The 16825-nt window shown below is 40.1% G+C and overlaps 2 protein-coding genes across 3 annotated transcripts; both read left to right on the top strand.

The window, feature by feature from the left end:
* Position 1: 1 nt before the first annotated feature.
* Positions 2-8521, top strand: mogat2 (monoacylglycerol O-acyltransferase 2). Of its 2 annotated transcripts, none has more exons than XM_079566491.1 (6): positions 2-64; positions 2856-3034; positions 7150-7354; positions 7422-7599; positions 7871-8070; positions 8292-8521. In XM_079566491.1, exons 2-6 carry the CDS (start codon positions 3011-3013, stop codon positions 8444-8446), a joined length of 762 nt encoding a protein of 253 aa, XP_079422617.1. In that variant the 5' UTR covers positions 2-64; positions 2856-3010; the 3' UTR covers positions 8447-8521. The 2 variants fall into 2 exon arrangements, with proteins under 2 accessions (XP_079422617.1, XP_079422618.1); XM_079566492.1 differs by lacking the exon at positions 2-64 and adding an exon at positions 484-730.
* A 2766-nt stretch (positions 8522-11287) lies between these two features.
* dgat2 (diacylglycerol O-acyltransferase 2) lies at positions 11288-16747 on the top strand (the record flags this gene model as incomplete). Its single annotated transcript, XM_079566493.1, has 8 exons — positions 11288-11426; positions 12289-12417; positions 12585-12692; positions 13138-13208; positions 14930-15134; positions 15465-15639; positions 16317-16519; positions 16593-16747. The coding sequence occupies exons 1-8, from the start codon at positions 11387-11389 to the stop codon at positions 16745-16747; spliced, it is 1086 nt and encodes a 361-aa protein (XP_079422619.1). The 5' UTR covers positions 11288-11386.
* Positions 16748-16825: the final 78 nt, after the last annotated feature.

Below are 16825 nucleotides of genomic sequence, written 5' to 3'. Positions count from 1 at the left end.
CCATGCATGAAGTATAGTGCATATCTTGTGTAATTAATATCTGGCCAGAGACAGTAATGCATCAGTAATTTAAATGTCATTCATTCATTAATAATACCTTTAAAAACTGTGCTATACTAATAACAAGAAAGGGCATGTTGTACATTTTGACACAAGCTGCAAGCCTTTATTGTGGTGTGTATCCTTTACTTAAGTTAAACTTGCACAACAAACATAAGTTAAATTGGACATTTATCAGCCTTATTATCAGACTGAGATGCTGTTACTTGATTGCTCAACCAGATGGAGCTGTCATACTGTGTACCGTCACTATAAAGCAGATGGTTATGAAAAGCATGCAAATATCCATAGTTCCTTCCTCACTTATACACACAGACTTGATGTTTTATATGCAAAAACAGTTTAGAATATGTATTTTTTTTTTTTTTTGCAAGACTAAATCTGCAACCATTCACAAGCTGGGTCAAAAGTCGAATGTGTAGATATGGATTGATGGAGCTCACAGTTCTTGAGTTGAGATAAGCTTGTCAATACAGGATCAGAGTGGAGCAATGAGACTTTGGACCCACTCAGAAACAGTGCGCTCCTTCAGTGGCTGCAGCACCTCCGTCTTGCCGCTCCTTTCTGGTGGAAATTATGAAGATTGATTTTGCCCCCTGGCATGTGCCCCTTCACAGGAGAGTGCAGACGGCTGTGGTGCTGTTTTGGGTTTTCTCCTTTCTGGCTTTAGGTGAGGTCTCGTATTGCAGTATGTTATGTGTCATGTAAAACCCTGGCAGCGTATTGTTATCACATTGTGGCTGTTTATTTTACTGTGGAAATTGGTGTTTAGTGACTTTAGAAATAGCCTCATTTCCTTGGTAATACTCCATTATAGGTTCTCACTGCAAAGTCCTTGGGATATTGCAAATCATTGATGCCAAATACTAGTGAGCCAAATTTCACAATCGATGTCTATGGGAAAGAGTCGATACCTGGTCGTAAAATAAAATATTTTTCAACTTAATATTGTAAAAATCTACTTGTCCACTTTACACTAAACTGAAATGACATGTCCTGCTCACGTTTTTGATCCAATGGAATAAAGAGGCCATAAAGATTTATTTGATAACAGCCTGGGGAATGATTGGACTCAAGTCAAATTAGAGAAAGCTGGTACCCGGTATTGAACATCCTTGTATATCATAGGTTTTCATGAGTTTCTTATTGATTTATAGTTTGATGGGATGATGCCCATAGTAAGTATTAATCCTTTTTTCTTTTGTAAGGCGCATTGAGTTGCCTTGAGTACGAAATGCGCGGTATAAATAAAGTTGCCTTGCCTTGCCTTGCCTTTTGCACAAGTGAAATGGCAAGTTTATTTAGAAAAGGCAAAAAAGGGTCAATCAGAAAACATAAATGACATGGAAGCTAAATGAAATAGAACTGGGACTCGCTCATGGCCCATTTGTGCAGTATTGTTGCAAAATATCTGCCACTTCTCGTGCCACATCCTGTGCCCATTTCCAACAATGAGGCGCATTAATAAACATCACAAAAATATCAAACTAGGTAAAGTAGGCGCAATTTTTTACTCTAATTCTACTAATATAATCCATGGCCTTTTTGTGAACTTGTGTAATAATTTTGTATAATCATGTAGTGGAAAATTACTACTCTGTCTTTGCAAATTAGGACAAGCTCATTGTTATTGTTGAATGCGGTGAGTCAATTCTGTGCCAGTGCCTAAATTTAGAAAAGTGCTGGCAGCTGTATTGAGCTAAATTCAAAGCGATGTGCAGCACAGTGAGACGTACATGTATGATAAACGGCACATAATGAAATTAAGTGCATGATGAGACTCTTGGATCGGTGTCGATGTCACACCCGGCAGTGTCTGAAGCCTTTTGTCTTTGCACAATCCCAGTTATTAAAACCATTCTCCATAGCATAGGCCTGTTCCAGAAGCCTAACTGGTTTGGCCTACTCCCCCTAACAGCAGCAGTCCTGTAACAACTGATTAACGAATGAAGCATTTAGTACCCAAACATAAGGTTTAAATCAGTGGTTCTCAACCTGTATGGCTTTGGGACCCATCATTCATCACCCTGGGACGACAAGCCACAACCCAAATAACAATAAAAACTCTTTTCAATTTGAAACTGTTACATATTTTAAGGTTATTGCTGATTTAAGCTATGGATAAAGCTATAAAGCAGAAATCACAACAATCTAAATAACTTAAAGGCCCTATATTCTTTATTACAAATATTACAAGAGGAAGCTGTTACAGAATTTGTCCCTTATTTGCAAGAGAAGCCTGGCATTTAAGTTAAGGAGAAATTTTCTAACACAAGCCACAAAATTAATATGAAAGTTGTGGTCAAAACTCATTCCTAACACATATTTGTAATAGACCGATTCTTCTCAGGGAAGAGTTTATAGTCACAATCACGTTTTTGGGGTCACTGTCACAGAAATGCTAGAATACTAGTTTATGAATTTGACACAAATGCTTTGTAATTAGGTGGACATTGTTTTCCCCAATGTCTGGGTTTACCATATACTAAAGGAGGACAAAACAAAATTTGTCCCACTTCTAGAAAAAAACAACAACACATATAGTACACACAAAAAACAAAAAAGTTCCCTGAGAAAGGCTGGCGACCCATTGAAAACGGGTCCACTGGGTTAAATACTGCAAAACCTGCAAAAAAAAAACATTGTCCCTGTCTAGCTTATCATTAGGGGCTTGTATTGTGTTTTGAACTTTTCGAAAATGTTGTATCCCTCTGAGCAGCATTTACCCTGGGATGTTCGTGTGGCCTTAAAGATTTCGTCTTGGAATAATCCTAATAAATCTCTTCTCTTTCCAGCACCTCTATGCATCGTGTTATTCTTCTACCTTTTCTTCACCCGGTTTTGGCTGATCAGTGTGCTGTATTCTGTCTGGTGGTTCATCGACTATGACACTCCGTTTCGAGGCGGTCGCAGGGTGCCCTTCCTGTGTGGTCTCAAACTGTGGGACCACATGCGTGATTATTTCCCCGTCAAGGTGAGACACTGACACACGGGGCTGTATTTATTTACTGCGTAATATAAGGCGTCACATGACCAGCAGGGCCAGGTGTGTATGGGATTAACCTCCAGAGGTCAGAGAAGGAGATAGATTCAGTGCATTTGATCTAATCTATGATCTTTAGCTGCACGAAGGCAGAGCAGCTTATCTCTGTCATTGTCAGCAAAGGACCAGTTGTGGCCAATGTGGTTCCCTTTAGCCATTTACAGCCATTTGTTACATCACTGCTCACATTTCTGGATGCACTGGACATTTTGTTGGACAGTAACTTCATTTTGTTCACAGCATGTTTACATTCTTAATAATATATTGAGTGATTTATAATTATTCCAGTGCTTTGAAACTGTAGCGTGTGGTGCTGGGGCTTCTTCAGGTGATACTCAGGGAAATATGCAATTTTAGACATTACAGTATTCATTTTAATCATGCTTTAGTAATGTATTATGGTTATGGTTTTGTGATAACTCCCAGACATCATTTTGCCCATTTTAGACCCTTTTAAACCTTGTTTAATACTGAGTTGATCTTAATTTAGGCCTGGTTGTATTTGGAAGGTCAAATACACTGCCTAGGCAAAAAAAAGAAAAAAATGGTCACACGCTTGGGCCGTCTTTAGCGTTGATTACAGCACACATTGTTTCAATAAGCTTCTGCAATGTCAAAAGATCCAGTTTTTCATACATTTTTCACCAAGGTCTGTGCAAAGCCTTCTCCAGCACACCCCAAAGATACTCAATGAGGTTAAGATCTATGTGAAAATGATGTCTCATGCTCCTAAACCACTCTTTCACAACGTGAGCCTGATGAATCCGAGCATTGTCATCTTGGAATATGCCCATGTAATCCGGGGGGAAGACGAAGACCTCTGACCACCACCATTCATTCACGCACACACACACACGCACACACACACACACATCATTCATACAGGCCTATTGTACATGTTTTAGTGGGGGCACAAAGCGCACAAACCGCTGCGCTACTGAGACGCCCAAGAAATCTGTTGATGGAATAACCTGGTCATTCAGGATGTTCAGGGAGTCAGCTGATCTCATTCTTCCTGTTGCTGAACCTAGACCTGACCAACTGCGGTCACCCCAGATCATAACAGTGAGTTAAATCCAGATTTGTGGTCACGCACTGTGTTTTATTACTCTATAATATTGTGTTGCATCTCACTGCCACTTTATCTGCAAATAGCCTAAACAAAAAAGTAAAGTTGACGGTAACACACTTGTTAAAATCATAAACCATGTTTTGAAAAAGCTTGGCTGTTCAAAAGTTGGCTGTTTTCAGGAAATTATCTATTGTATTTGCTTTTGAAGTCAGTTCGTGGCTTTGTGTCATCATCCAACTACGTAGATTGTGGTCATTTTTATTATGAAGGAATGGACACAAGACATTTGGTTCAAACGTGGGAGAAAATTAGTTCCAGTCACAGTTGTTAAAAATCTGTTTGGACACACACTCAAACTATCGTCTGTCACAATTTCATGCTGATAGATACTGTGTATTCAGTGCTTTTTAAAGAAGCACTAGATTAATTCATAGTTTAATGTCTGTTTTTATTGTAAACCAGTGCGATGAACTCTTTCAGGTATTTGTGTCCATCTTGTGGTCACACGCAGGAGGTGCATGTTGTTGTGAAATTGATTATCTCCTTTGCTTATTACAAAACTCTGCATTTTACATCAGCAGTGTGTATTTGTGGTTAGTAGACCTTTAAACATAATGAACTTTTTGTTGAGAGGGAATATTTATCCTTCTGTTCAATAAGGCGTAGCGAAACTGATCAGGATTGATGTTCTCTTTGAACTCTGTGCCCCAACTCCACAATCAGACACTTTTTACACTGTTTACAGGTGATTAGCATTTCATGGATGACAAAACACTGCCTGCACAGCACACACTGTACAGTAAGACGGTAAAAGGAAATAAACATGTTTATTTTTCTGAAGAACATTTCACACCCACAAAAGGAACATTGCACTAGATACATAGGCATTAAGTAGGTCATTCTCCTATGAATTAAGTCTTTTCATATCTTAATAATGAATCTAATTTTAATGTTAGGTTGAAGAGTAGCACGCTGTAATAATATTTACCTCCTGTTAATTTGGGTTATTGGCTCAGCAACATTACAGTGTTGTTTTTCAACAGTTTGCAGAACTCCACTAAAAGAGATTCTGAATATCAATGGGATTCTCCTGGTTTCACAAATGTAAAAAAAAAAAAAAAAAAACATATCCGTTTTGCTTGGTTTTAGGACAGAGCACTGATACAAGTTTGGGCCAGTCCCTGTGTGCGCTCATCTTTCATTAAGAGCCAAAACATGCAGTAACTCGTCCAGTACAATAAACGCTGGACCATAAACTAATATAAGGGCAGTGAAGGCCAAGAAAGGGTTCTATTAATGATCACGAGTATAAGTCCGTAGTCAGTCAGTGTAATCGAATGTGATGTTAAATAGTAGTCATTACAAGACTTGGTTTGGATTGGTGTAACTCTCGTTGCTCTGAGCAAGTCATTTGCAGCATCATCTGACTGTACGCCAGGTTAAGTCCAGACAAAGAGTCAATGTGAATCCTAAGTGATGCTGTGTGCTTTTCAGACCTTGATTTGTTTCATTGGTTCGTCGTTAACCACCGTCTCTAATGGCACCAGCTAGAGCTCAAATGTTAAGTTTCCTCTCTAGTGAGTCGGGAGAAGTTTTACAGTTTTACATAATATTTTGTTTATATGTAGGGGTTATGCAATTGATGTCAAGGCATTTAATAGCGATAGAGCAACAGAAGTTATTTGTTTTGACGCATGATGTAAGCGCCTGCCCTCATGTAAACTCAGAGTACCCCCTAGCTTGAGGATATTGACAAATATTAACAAAGTGATCAACTAAATTCTAAATGATCAGTATTAAGTAGTGTGTTATGCTCAAAATACAGTTCAAACAATCTCAATATTACTCAGGTAAATGTTTAATTATTGAACGATTCCCTGTACCGCAACTATTTGTTGTAGTTGTTTGTTTTGTATCCCCTTCCCTGCCCCTTTAAGTGCACTTTAAGCACTTTCTGTCCCTTTTTATAATATGTACAATCCTAAATGATGTATATGCTGGGCAGCGAAGGCTCATGCTTCGCTTTATATGAGTCTGTATTTGCCAATTCTTTCTGTTGTCTTCTCAAGTGAAGATGTTTTGTTTTGGGCAGGTGTACATAACCTGTGAATTTTCTCCCTTCCTGTGTGCACAAATGATTATTTTTCCTACAAAATACTCAATGCTCAAGTACCGCAGTGGTATCCGTACTGTTGGTTGGGAAACACTGCTCACTTCAATAACCAAAAAATAGTGCTGGGCTCTGATTGGTCAGAGAGCACTTGTTCAAGGCTCATTTGGCTTTAATGATTAACCCAAGACCATCAGAGTGTTCCTGCAAAAGCAAAAGCAAAAATTATATACTTAGTTTAAGAGTAATACTTAAAATCAAAATACAAGAATGTCCAATACTTTTTGTCATTTACTTTTTAGTTATTAAAAAAAAAAGCAGTTGTTATGGTTCATAGAAGTGGGATGTGGTACAGTAGAGGCCTGTGAACAGATCCTCCAGGCGTTTAATCATTAATAAACTACAAAGTGTGAAACAATATTTTGTTTAATGACCTCTGTATCTGAACCACAATTACTGTAGACACTAGACCAGTGGTTCTCTAACTTCTCACACCCAGTACCACCAGATCAAGATGAAATCAGGACTAAATGAAGTCCAAACTGGGTGTAAACCAAACTAAAACTGCAGATGGTCTATCTATATACTCAAACTCATCATCGTATATTCAAGCAAAGGTGTTTAAACAATTGTTTGATCAAGATGAGTAATAATAGATTTCAGATTTTTTAGTTTTCCACAGCAGGCAGGATTTCGAGCGTGAGCAAACAGTCGACACGAGACCAATGAGTGAGGGTTCATGGGTCAGGGACAGTGTTGAAACTACAATATTAAGAAAATATTGACTCAAGAATGTTCACAGTGAAAGTATATTATATTTAGATAGTACATAATCAGTCATCACAACCCTTTGTTTTATGACAGTTGGTGAAAACAGCAGACCTGAACCCAAACAACAACTATGTGATGGGATTTCACCCTCATGGAGTGCTGGTGGCCGGAGCCTTCACCAACTTCTGCGTGTACACCACAGGCTTCAGGCAGCTCTTTCCTGGGATCACAACCCACATGCTCATGCTGCCTCTCTGGTTCAGATCTCCTTTCTTCAGGGACTATATCATGTGTGCAGGTGGGACACATGTGTTAAACTGACATGACCTTCAAACTATTCTCACTCTACTGTTTCATCATCCCAGGACTGATCCCATCTGACAAAGAGAGTGCCAGTTACCCGCTCCAACGCCGCCGCCGTGGTGGGACGGCTGTTGTAATAGCAGTTGGTGGGGCTCCAGAGGCTCTTGACGCACATCCTGGGACTTTCAATGTACTTCTGGCTAAGAAGAAAGGCTTCATCAAAATGGCCATGGAGCATGGGTGAGAGCACAGGGCCCCAGGGGAAGGAGCAAATTCTCAATTAACTACAGCTAATTCTCCAGACTCTTGTGACTCTCGAAATGATGCTGTCTAACGATTTATTTAAAGGTTCTTGTGGCTGAAGTGAAACAGAGGTTTATTCAGTGATTCCCGTGGCAATTCTTGGGAAAGCACATAGTCTGTTGTAAGATCGTTGTAGAAAGAAATAAACGCATAGTACAGAACATTCGCATTTACGGGCATTCAATTTAACACTGTTGCTTTTTCTTAGGGCTCATCTGGTGCCTGTCTTCTCATTTGGGGAAAATGAAGTGTTTGATCAAGTGGGAAACCCAAGGGGGACATGGCTTCGCTGGACACAAGAAAAGCTGCAAGGCATCATGGGAATTTCTCTCCCTCTTTTCCATGCCCGTGGCGTTTTCCAATACTCCTTTGGCCTCTTGCCTTACAGAAAACCCATCCACACAGTAGGTGAGTGGACATCAAAGACATTTTTTTGTTTCATACCCATAAATTTTCACTTCTCTCCATAAAAAGCTGTGTTGATTTTGGCACTATCCACTTTGACACACAGCCATTACATTCGCTTTCATCATGCTGTAGATAAACCCACATCGTTTGGCATCGGATGCAGCATATTGCAAATGATGAAGCAAACTGACTCTGAGTGTATTGTCCTGTCACCTTTGCAGTTGGGCGACCCATCCGAGTGGAGAAGAACCCAAAGCCAACTTTAGAAGAACTCGATGCCCTCCACCAGCATTACATGGATGAACTCAGCAATCTCTTCGAGGAGCACAAAGCTGATCACGGCGTGGACAAGGACACACATCTAAACTTTGTCTAAATGGACTCACGTAACAATGAAGAACAGTAACATCTCATATCGATTTATACTTCAAAGAAAATGAACACCATGTAACACACCTCTGTAATATGACAATTAAATGAAAGTTCTGTATTTTTCAATGAGAGTTATATGTTCATTGGATAATAATGTTTTGTTTTTTTATTGCCCTCACATTACATTGCATTATTTGTTCACTCCATACCCTCACCAACCACTCACTCTGACACATTCATACACAGGCGAGTTCGGTGAAGTGTCTCACCTACAGACACAGCCAACCCTCTGGTTATAAGACTCTACAGGGGGTCGCATATTGAAGTGAATACAGAGTGCCAGTGACCAGTTGACAATGCAGTGAAAAGTTCAACTTTGTGCATTTAGCAGAGGTTTAAAAAGGCCAGCACCTTTATTTAGGCTCTTTCTCAAAATATTTGTTTTTATTTTTTTATTTGAGATTTAACATCCCTGCAAAACCTTCCATTTTGGGTTTAACCACAGAACTTCCAGATTTTATCCTTTGAAAGGAAATTGATTATACTCACTCTCACAACAGCAAAACAGATTCTGTTAAGACATTGGATGAAAAAACTATCTCCACCCTATGAGGAGTATTTATCAACATTGGCCAAACTGGAATCCTATGAGACACTTTACAAAAGCTACATCAATATGACTGTACTTGGTCCGCTTTTACCAACTGGCTGACTACACCATAATGTGTTGGTGTAACAATAAAAGGTTGGCGTGGTGTTTTGTGTATACTTGTTTTGGTATCTGCTTAAGAAGAAAATCAGTAAAGTGTGCATTATTTTTTTTTAAAAAGGCCACCAAATAGGTCTGAGGGTCGTACTTTGGGCACCCATGCTCTACAGTAAGCATAAGGTCAACCGACGTGCAGTCACCCACGATATTCTTGTTTCCTTGACATCTGTTATCCAATGTTGGACCTTAATAGATGGCACAATCAGAGACCTTTGGCAGCCACATTAATAAAATTTTGAAATCACTGGACAATGTCCCAGCAACATTTCAACACGGTCTAGACACTGTACTTTGTAATTTGGAGAAATGTACTGTTGACTCTAACAAAATCTGTCAAGTTTCTGCTGTTTCATAAGACTGCCAGGTCCAGTGCCAGAGGTGGCCCAGACATAAATTCAAGCAGTAATTCTTTACTGCTTTTTATCAGGGACAATGTACAGAGAGATTAAGCTAATAGAGACCGAGATACAATGAACCCGATTATTGCAAGTTAAATGTCTAGTTCCAATCAATATATTGTGAGTAAAATCAACAAATCTTCATCCTGTATAGTAGTAAAGGGGGCTTGTTATTTGACAGTTTGAGCTCCTGTAATTGTTTCACATCTGCCCGTGTTTGTGCGAGGTCAAAGCAACGATGTTATTGACTTATTTTGAAGGTGTTGGTCAAAGTGCAGAGGCCTGGATTCTCTGGATCCTATCTTATCTTTCTTTTTTCTTCATAACAAAAACAAGTTTCTCGTCTTCAGACAGGAAAACAATGCAGAATAATGAAAGATACAGCAGGTTCTGTAAAGCAGATGACAATTTGAAGAGACCATTTCCAGAAAGATGAATGTGAACAACAAAGGTCTTTTAGATTCATGCAATGAACTATGGACCTAGAGCATAGTCATCACGACTTTTTAAGGCAACTGCTCTTCTCGGGGAGGCTTCATCACAATACTCTTCTTTCCACTTGAGTAAAAAATAAATACAGTATTTGTACCCGAGTAAAACATTTCATAGTCTTCCCTGGTGGGTGAATATGAAGAGACCAAAGCTTCATATTGACATAAATGAATCTATGTGTTTATGTTAATGTTCTTGCATCATATCTTCATTTCTTTTGTATACAGTGTATTCTTTGGAAACATCAGAATTGTATTATTTTCTGTAATTACTTCAACCCTCAAACTTCAGACTCACTCAGTAGTAGCCTATTACACTGTGAAGTTACTCTATTTGAGAAAATGCTTTGGTGCCCTCCCCACCTCTAGTAAAACAGTAAAACCTACTGTTTTAAGCTAAATAGGTAGGGGAGAGTGGGGTAAAATGAGCCACTTTTTGCTTCGGTGGTTATTGTGTCAAAACTGTATAAAATACATACAAAATTGTATTTTTTACATACATTATGGGATGTTTTCTAGTTGTTTGCGTCTTTAAATAACGTCTGGAATGTTTGGTTTTAAAGATGTTCTTTTTACCCCAGGAGCAGAGTAACTTGAACCAGGTCTTGGGGTAAATTGAACCACCAGATTTAAAGGGGAAATCGACACTAAACTCATAAAAAAAAATTTTTTTTTACATAGTGTTTCCCATTAGCAATTTTAATAATTTTAATAGCAAATAAGTTAATGTAATATTTCATCATTTGCTTGTCTCTACCATTGACAGTATCTACTAGACCCAGATCCACCAATAAACAATGCAAAAACTATAGAATTGTACATTCATATTTTCTGTTGTTTATTATTCATTGTTTCTTATGGACCTAAGGGGTGCAGTGTCCCCCAATACTGACACCAAACCTACGCCCTCGAATCTGAGGGAGATTCTGGCACCCGAGGCCTGTTTTCCGTGTTTCCCCAACCACGTGACCAATCGCCCACCTTTAAATACAGCGGAACTGACTCTCAAAGACCAAGCAGTCACAGGGCAGGTCAGACGTGTCCAGAGGTCCCAGCCCCGCGCGTCCACCCCACTCACCTGCAGCGGGACACTCGTGCAGCATCTCTCCCCTGCCTGCGCCCTCGTGGCTCCTCCCAGTCATAACGCTTAAATGCATGCAGCGCACGTCGGCCCCGGTGCAGAATCATGAATGAGGAGCTGTAGGCCGGGGGACGCCACGCTGTAGAGAGCCCACAAGTCTTGAGTTTCTTTGGAATCGCTGAGACCAACCGAGGGAGCCGCGGCTATGAAGACTATTCTGGCTGCCTACTCTGGCGTCCTCAAGGGTAAGAGTCAACCTGTGGAGAACTGCAGCTTTTTCTTGTAGTCAGCTGTGGTCCAGAAACCCTTCAGCAACTTCAAAACGAGCCTGATTTACGTGAGCGTGATGAGTTTTTTATTTGGATTAGTCACAAAGGGAATGCCAAATTAAGTTCAAACTAAATACATTTGCTCAGCCTTGGAAAAACGTGGGCCTTAAGTTAGTATTTGAGTATTTGAGTGTTAATAAAAGTTTCTTAAACACATGACAGGGTAGGCTAATTATTTGTTGTTAAAAGCTCATAAAACTTAATATGTACTGTAATCCCATGATGAGTGGTACATTGCCAGTGACTGGTTTACATTATTTGCAGTTGTTGTAGTGCTTTTGTTGATTGTTCTTGAATTCCGGGTTGCGCTGAACAAATAGATCCGCAAATGGAGATTAATCATCTATTCTCTGTGTTAACCATTTCTTCTGTCCTGGACATCCACTGGCCACACTCCACTAAGGTCACTAAGATCATCATAAGCCTGTGCTCACTAATTGAATTTTTGCCAATTTGCCCGGTCAGTAGAACAGGCTTAAGCAGTGATAGTCTTGGGTTCGCAGGTCTTGCCTGAGCCAACATGGAGATGGTTATTTCTGGCCTACAGAGAGGATTAGACGGTGTTTTCCTCGTTTGCACTGCAGTTCGTCAGTGTGCTCGCTGCTCTGTAGACTTACACATGTCTTGGGAGCAGGATTTATGCTTACTTGATGGTATTCAAGGATTGTATGCATGGACACAACCTAAATCTTATCACCTTATCTGAGGTAATTGATTTTAAAGTGACTGCTCTTTTCGCCACTTGTCGTCTAATTGTTGACATGACTTTATTTCCAAGGCAGGGGCTCCAGCTTCCTCTCTGCCCTGCAGGACGTGCCTGCTGCACTGTGGCCCTGCCGCGCCAAGATGGAGAAACACCTGCAGGCCATCTCTGTGCTGCAGTGGGTCCTCAGCTTCATGGCTCTCGGTGAGTTGGTGTGTCTGGGAACCCCTCTATTACTGGGATAAGCCGAAGCATGAGAGGAAACTACACGAGTTGGTGTTAAGTCTCATTAGCTTCATAAGTGGGTCATGTCACTGCAGTGCATTTATCTTTAAGTGGCCTAATAATAATGTTCTTGCCCTTTGTCTTAGGGGCTGTGTGCACTGTTCTGTTGTTGTACATGTTCCTCACCGACTGCTGGTTGATTGCTGCTGTTTACACCGCCTGGCTCATCTTTGACTGGAACACACCAAAACAAGGCAATTAAAACATTTTTCACTTTTAAGCTTTACTTTATTGGTCCATGCAGGGAAATGTGTTCTCTGCACTTGACCCATCCTTCAATGTCGCTGGTGCAACCAGTAAAGAGCAGTGGGCAGCCACATGAACCTCCAGGCTAATGTTCAGAAACACCTGCCTCAGGACACACTGTGCATGTCCGCACACTGCATGTTTTTAGTGGTAGGGGAAACGGGGGCACCTGGAGGAAACCTACACAGGCACAGGAGAACAGGCAAACTCCACACCTTCTTGCAGTGAAGCACGAGCTGCGCTGCCCCTTCTTCTTAATGGCAGCTTCTTTCTTGCATAAAAAAATATACTGAAAGTTGGTTATTTGCCACTAAATATAACAATTACACTAAAGGGTTTACGTATAAGAATAATTTGGTACTGTCTAAATTTGAGTGTGTGATTTCATTTTAGGTGGGAGAAGATCCTCTTGGGTGAGGAGTTGGACAGTGTGGACCTACTTTAGAGACTACTTCCCGATCAGAGTAAGTTGACAAATCACACAATAACTGTATTTTGTGATCTATTTAAACTGCAAAATGTATTAAACTAGAGAAAGGGATTTCCCACTTGATATATCAATGCTGAACCTTTAAGCTTGCTCATGGTTTATCAGTGGTTGATTAGCTATCAAGTGGATTGGGTATCAGCTGAGAGCTCCGTGTCGGTCCTTGTCCCTCGTTGATTGCTATGCTTTACTGTGATGAGAGGATTTTAGACTTTGTCCTCCCTGATATCCCAGGTTTGTTTTTTCTTTGCATTACTAGACGAGTCCATCTAAGGGTCAGACAATGCAAGATTTCTTATCATCCTGTTGTTTACAGAGCCATCTGCTTGACTGTAAGCAACTGGCAAACATTGGATTTTGATATTTTATAAGTAATAATCTACAACAATAAGTTAAAGTAAAGGTATCTATAATGTAGAAAAAGAGTTTGAGTTTGTTTGCAAAGACTTTGCCCCCGCCATTGATTTGTTCTAGTGATCACGCTGGTGCCTGTCACTCATTTTTTATTCCCTTGATGCAGCTTCCAAGGTTTTATTGTTTATACTGTATAAATGTAACGGTGGGGAACAGTGAAATGAATATTTAATTAATTAGTTCCACTGTTTTGAGTTTTAAGCTTATTATACTCTAATCTTTTTGTCAAAAATTAGTACGCTTTAGTCCGCGGATTTTTCCGCATTATGCATGTTATAAAAACTGTTATGTGGAGGCACACACACATTCAACGGAGACCCAGAAAGGAAAAGCTTTTATGTAATGACTGAGCTCCTTTACTGGGGTCCAAGAATTTCATCTTGGTGCTTATAGCATTGAGATTTGTAACGTCGGCAGCTGATTCTGTGTGGGGTTCCAGTTTTTAATAATTGCCCAGCCAGTAGTCTTGTAGTCAATGTACATAGAACAGTGTACCGACCTATGTGTCGCAGGTTCGAGTCTTGGGTCAGACAATTCACTTGATGTCTGGTCTTGCTCATCACCCCTTTCACCCTGTGCGGTCTTCTCCCATAAAGCTTACAAGCCAAAAAAAACAGACAAACTAACATACATACACTGCCTGACCAAAAACTAACTGCTCTGATCTGGGGTTTCTGCAGTTAGTCAGGTCTTGAGATCAGCGGAACCTGAACAACCCGAACAACACGGGCACAAGATGACAATGCCAGGATTCATGGGGTCCGAATTGTGAAAGAGTGCTTCAGGGAGCATGAGACATCATTTTTATTGATAGATTGGCCGCCACAGAGTCCAGATTTTAACCCCATTGAGAATCTTTGGGATGTGCTGGAGAAGGTGTTGCGCAGTGGTCACACTCTCCCATCATCAATACAAGATCTTGGTGAAAAATGAATGCAACCCTGAATCCTTTGCCATTGCAAACGTTAATTGAAACCATGCCAAAGCAAATGTGTTCTGTGTTAAAAGATAGATAAAGGTGGTCCAACCAAATATCAGAGTGTGTTCTTTTTTCTTTTTCTTTTTTTTAATTTTTTTTAATTTTTTTTGAAATTTTTTTGGTCAGGTAGTGTGTGTGTGTAGGCTTATAGACGAGCTGAGATAATGCTGCGAGTTCAAAGTGCTATTGGACTGTTCAACAAGGAATTCATGTCACGATAAACTGATAAGATGTACTTTGTTGGTTCTTCACTGTAAATTATGCAGTGCGTAAATACACCTAATATTATTTAACATATCTTTCAGCTGATCAAAACGCACAACCTGCCGCCAAGTCGAAACTACATCTTCGGCTACCACCCTCATGGGATTCTCTGTTTTGGGGCTTTCTGCAATTTTGGAACTGAAGCAACAGGATTCTCCAAAAAATTCCCAGGCATCAAGCCCTCGCTGGCGACTCTGGCTGGAAACTTCCGCTTGCCCGTTCTTAGAGACTACCTGATGTCTGGAGGTGAGTGTGTGAGGAGACGGGTGGTCCCATCTCAGGTTCTGACTGTGCTGATAACATTATGATAAGTCTATATCTTTAGAGCACAACCTTTGTCCTGTTGCATAACTGAAACAGCTTCTGTTTGCATCGACCTGCTGATTATACAGATTCACTCTCATACGCTGTTCTGACTGATTGTTTGCTGAAGCTCTATAGATGTGTATTGATAGATAATGCACAAGCGTGTTACTCCAGATTCCAATATGATAATTTCAATATATTGATTGTGCTTGTAACTTTTAATTTGACTATATTCTGACAATAGAAATCTGTTTTTATCTGGCTTTTCAGGTATCTGTCCAGTGAACAAGAACTCCATTGACTACCTGCTGTCATGTAATGGGACAGGCAATGCAGTTATCATTGTAGTTGGAGGGGCAGCAGAGTCTTTGAATTGTGCTCCAGGCATGAATTCTGTCACCCTGAAGAACCGCAAAGGTTTTATCAAGTTGGCCCTTCAGAAAGGGTGAGTAGTGGGGAAATTGCCAAGACATGCACGTTTCTCTGACAAAACACTACGAATCCAAATCCGATTTTGGATTAATTTGATATTAAAACTCACTGATAAGGTTAAACTTTAGATTTCTGCTAACTAAAAGGTTAAGATTAAATCCTCTAATCTTCTATAAATGGAACGTCTTGTATGCAAAGGTAGAATGCCCAGACGTGTGAGCTGGCACTATACTTCTCTCCCCTCTGGAATTTGCGCCATAACAAAGTATGACATAAACAGTCATGGCCCTACTTTGTCTGGGTCTTTTGGTAATCCAAAAAGATTAAGATATAATTTGTGGTTGTTCACCCTGTGAACCATCCCTAAAGAAGATTACTAGTTAGAAAAGACGCTCAGTTATGCAGAATTGTACTCATGAAAACTTGATTACTATTGCTCTGAAATGAGTTGAGTCCAGGTCAGGTTCATGCATGGTATGTATAGGAGACTGACGCGTAGCCTCACAACCATGACAGAAGAGGCTTGTGTCTTTGGAGGACAGGAGCAACGCAACGTCTCGGTTTAATTAGAGCGAATGATGTAGGCACATGCATACATATTGGGGAGATCACAGGGTCATAGAGCATAAAGCTTGCTACTACAGCCCAGACGGGTGTTAAAAATGTCTGTTATATCTTTATCGTCCACAGGTCTGACCTGGTTCCAGTCTATTCCTTTGGGGAAAATGATGCCTATAAACAGGTGATCTTTGAAGAAGGGACCTGGTGGAGATCAGTCCAGAAGAAGCTACAGAAACTGATAGGCTTTGCTCCTTGTGTTTTTCATGGATGTGGCCTCATATTTGGTGACTCTTGGGGAATTGTGCCTTATTGTAAACCTATCACAACAATAGGTAAGTTTTACACAAACAGCAAAATAATTCTTCTTTATTATTTCTAAATCTATTATTGTCTGCTTCATTACAGTTGGAGAGCCAATCACTGTGCCAAAAATTGAAGATCCTTCTGAGGATATTGTAGATTTATACCATTCAATGTATATCAAGTCGCTTCTGTGCCTTTTTGACAAGTATAAGACACGCTTTGGCCTTAAAGAAAGTGATGTTTTGCACATCCAATGAGAACGAAGGATAGCTTCCATATTTTCCTTTGTCTGTGACTACTTTATTTGCCAAGAAAATGTGCTCTTGTGGCACATA

The sequence above is a fragment of the Gobius niger genome (genome assembly GCF_951799975.1).
Source record: "Gobius niger genome assembly, chromosome: 11".
In the NCBI taxonomy this organism is placed as follows: Eukaryota; Metazoa; Chordata; class Actinopteri; order Gobiiformes; family Gobiidae; genus Gobius; species Gobius niger.
This window is presented reverse-complemented; position numbering and strand designations above follow the sequence as displayed.

What these genes read in the sequence shown, in the direction of transcription:
- mogat2 (XM_079566492.1), top strand. Translation starts at nt 637, where the DNA reads ATGAAGATTGATTTTGCCCCCTGGCATGTGCCCCTTCACAGGAGAGTG. An exon ending in AAAATGGCCATGGAGCATGG is followed by an intron (nt 7,600 to 7,870) that starts GTGAGAGCACAG and finishes GCTTTTTCTTAG; the next exon opens with GGCTCATCTGGTGCCTGTCT. An exon ending in AAAACCCATCCACACAGTAG is followed by an intron (nt 8,071 to 8,291) that starts GTGAGTGGACAT and finishes TCACCTTTGCAG; the next exon opens with TTGGGCGACCCATCCGAGTG.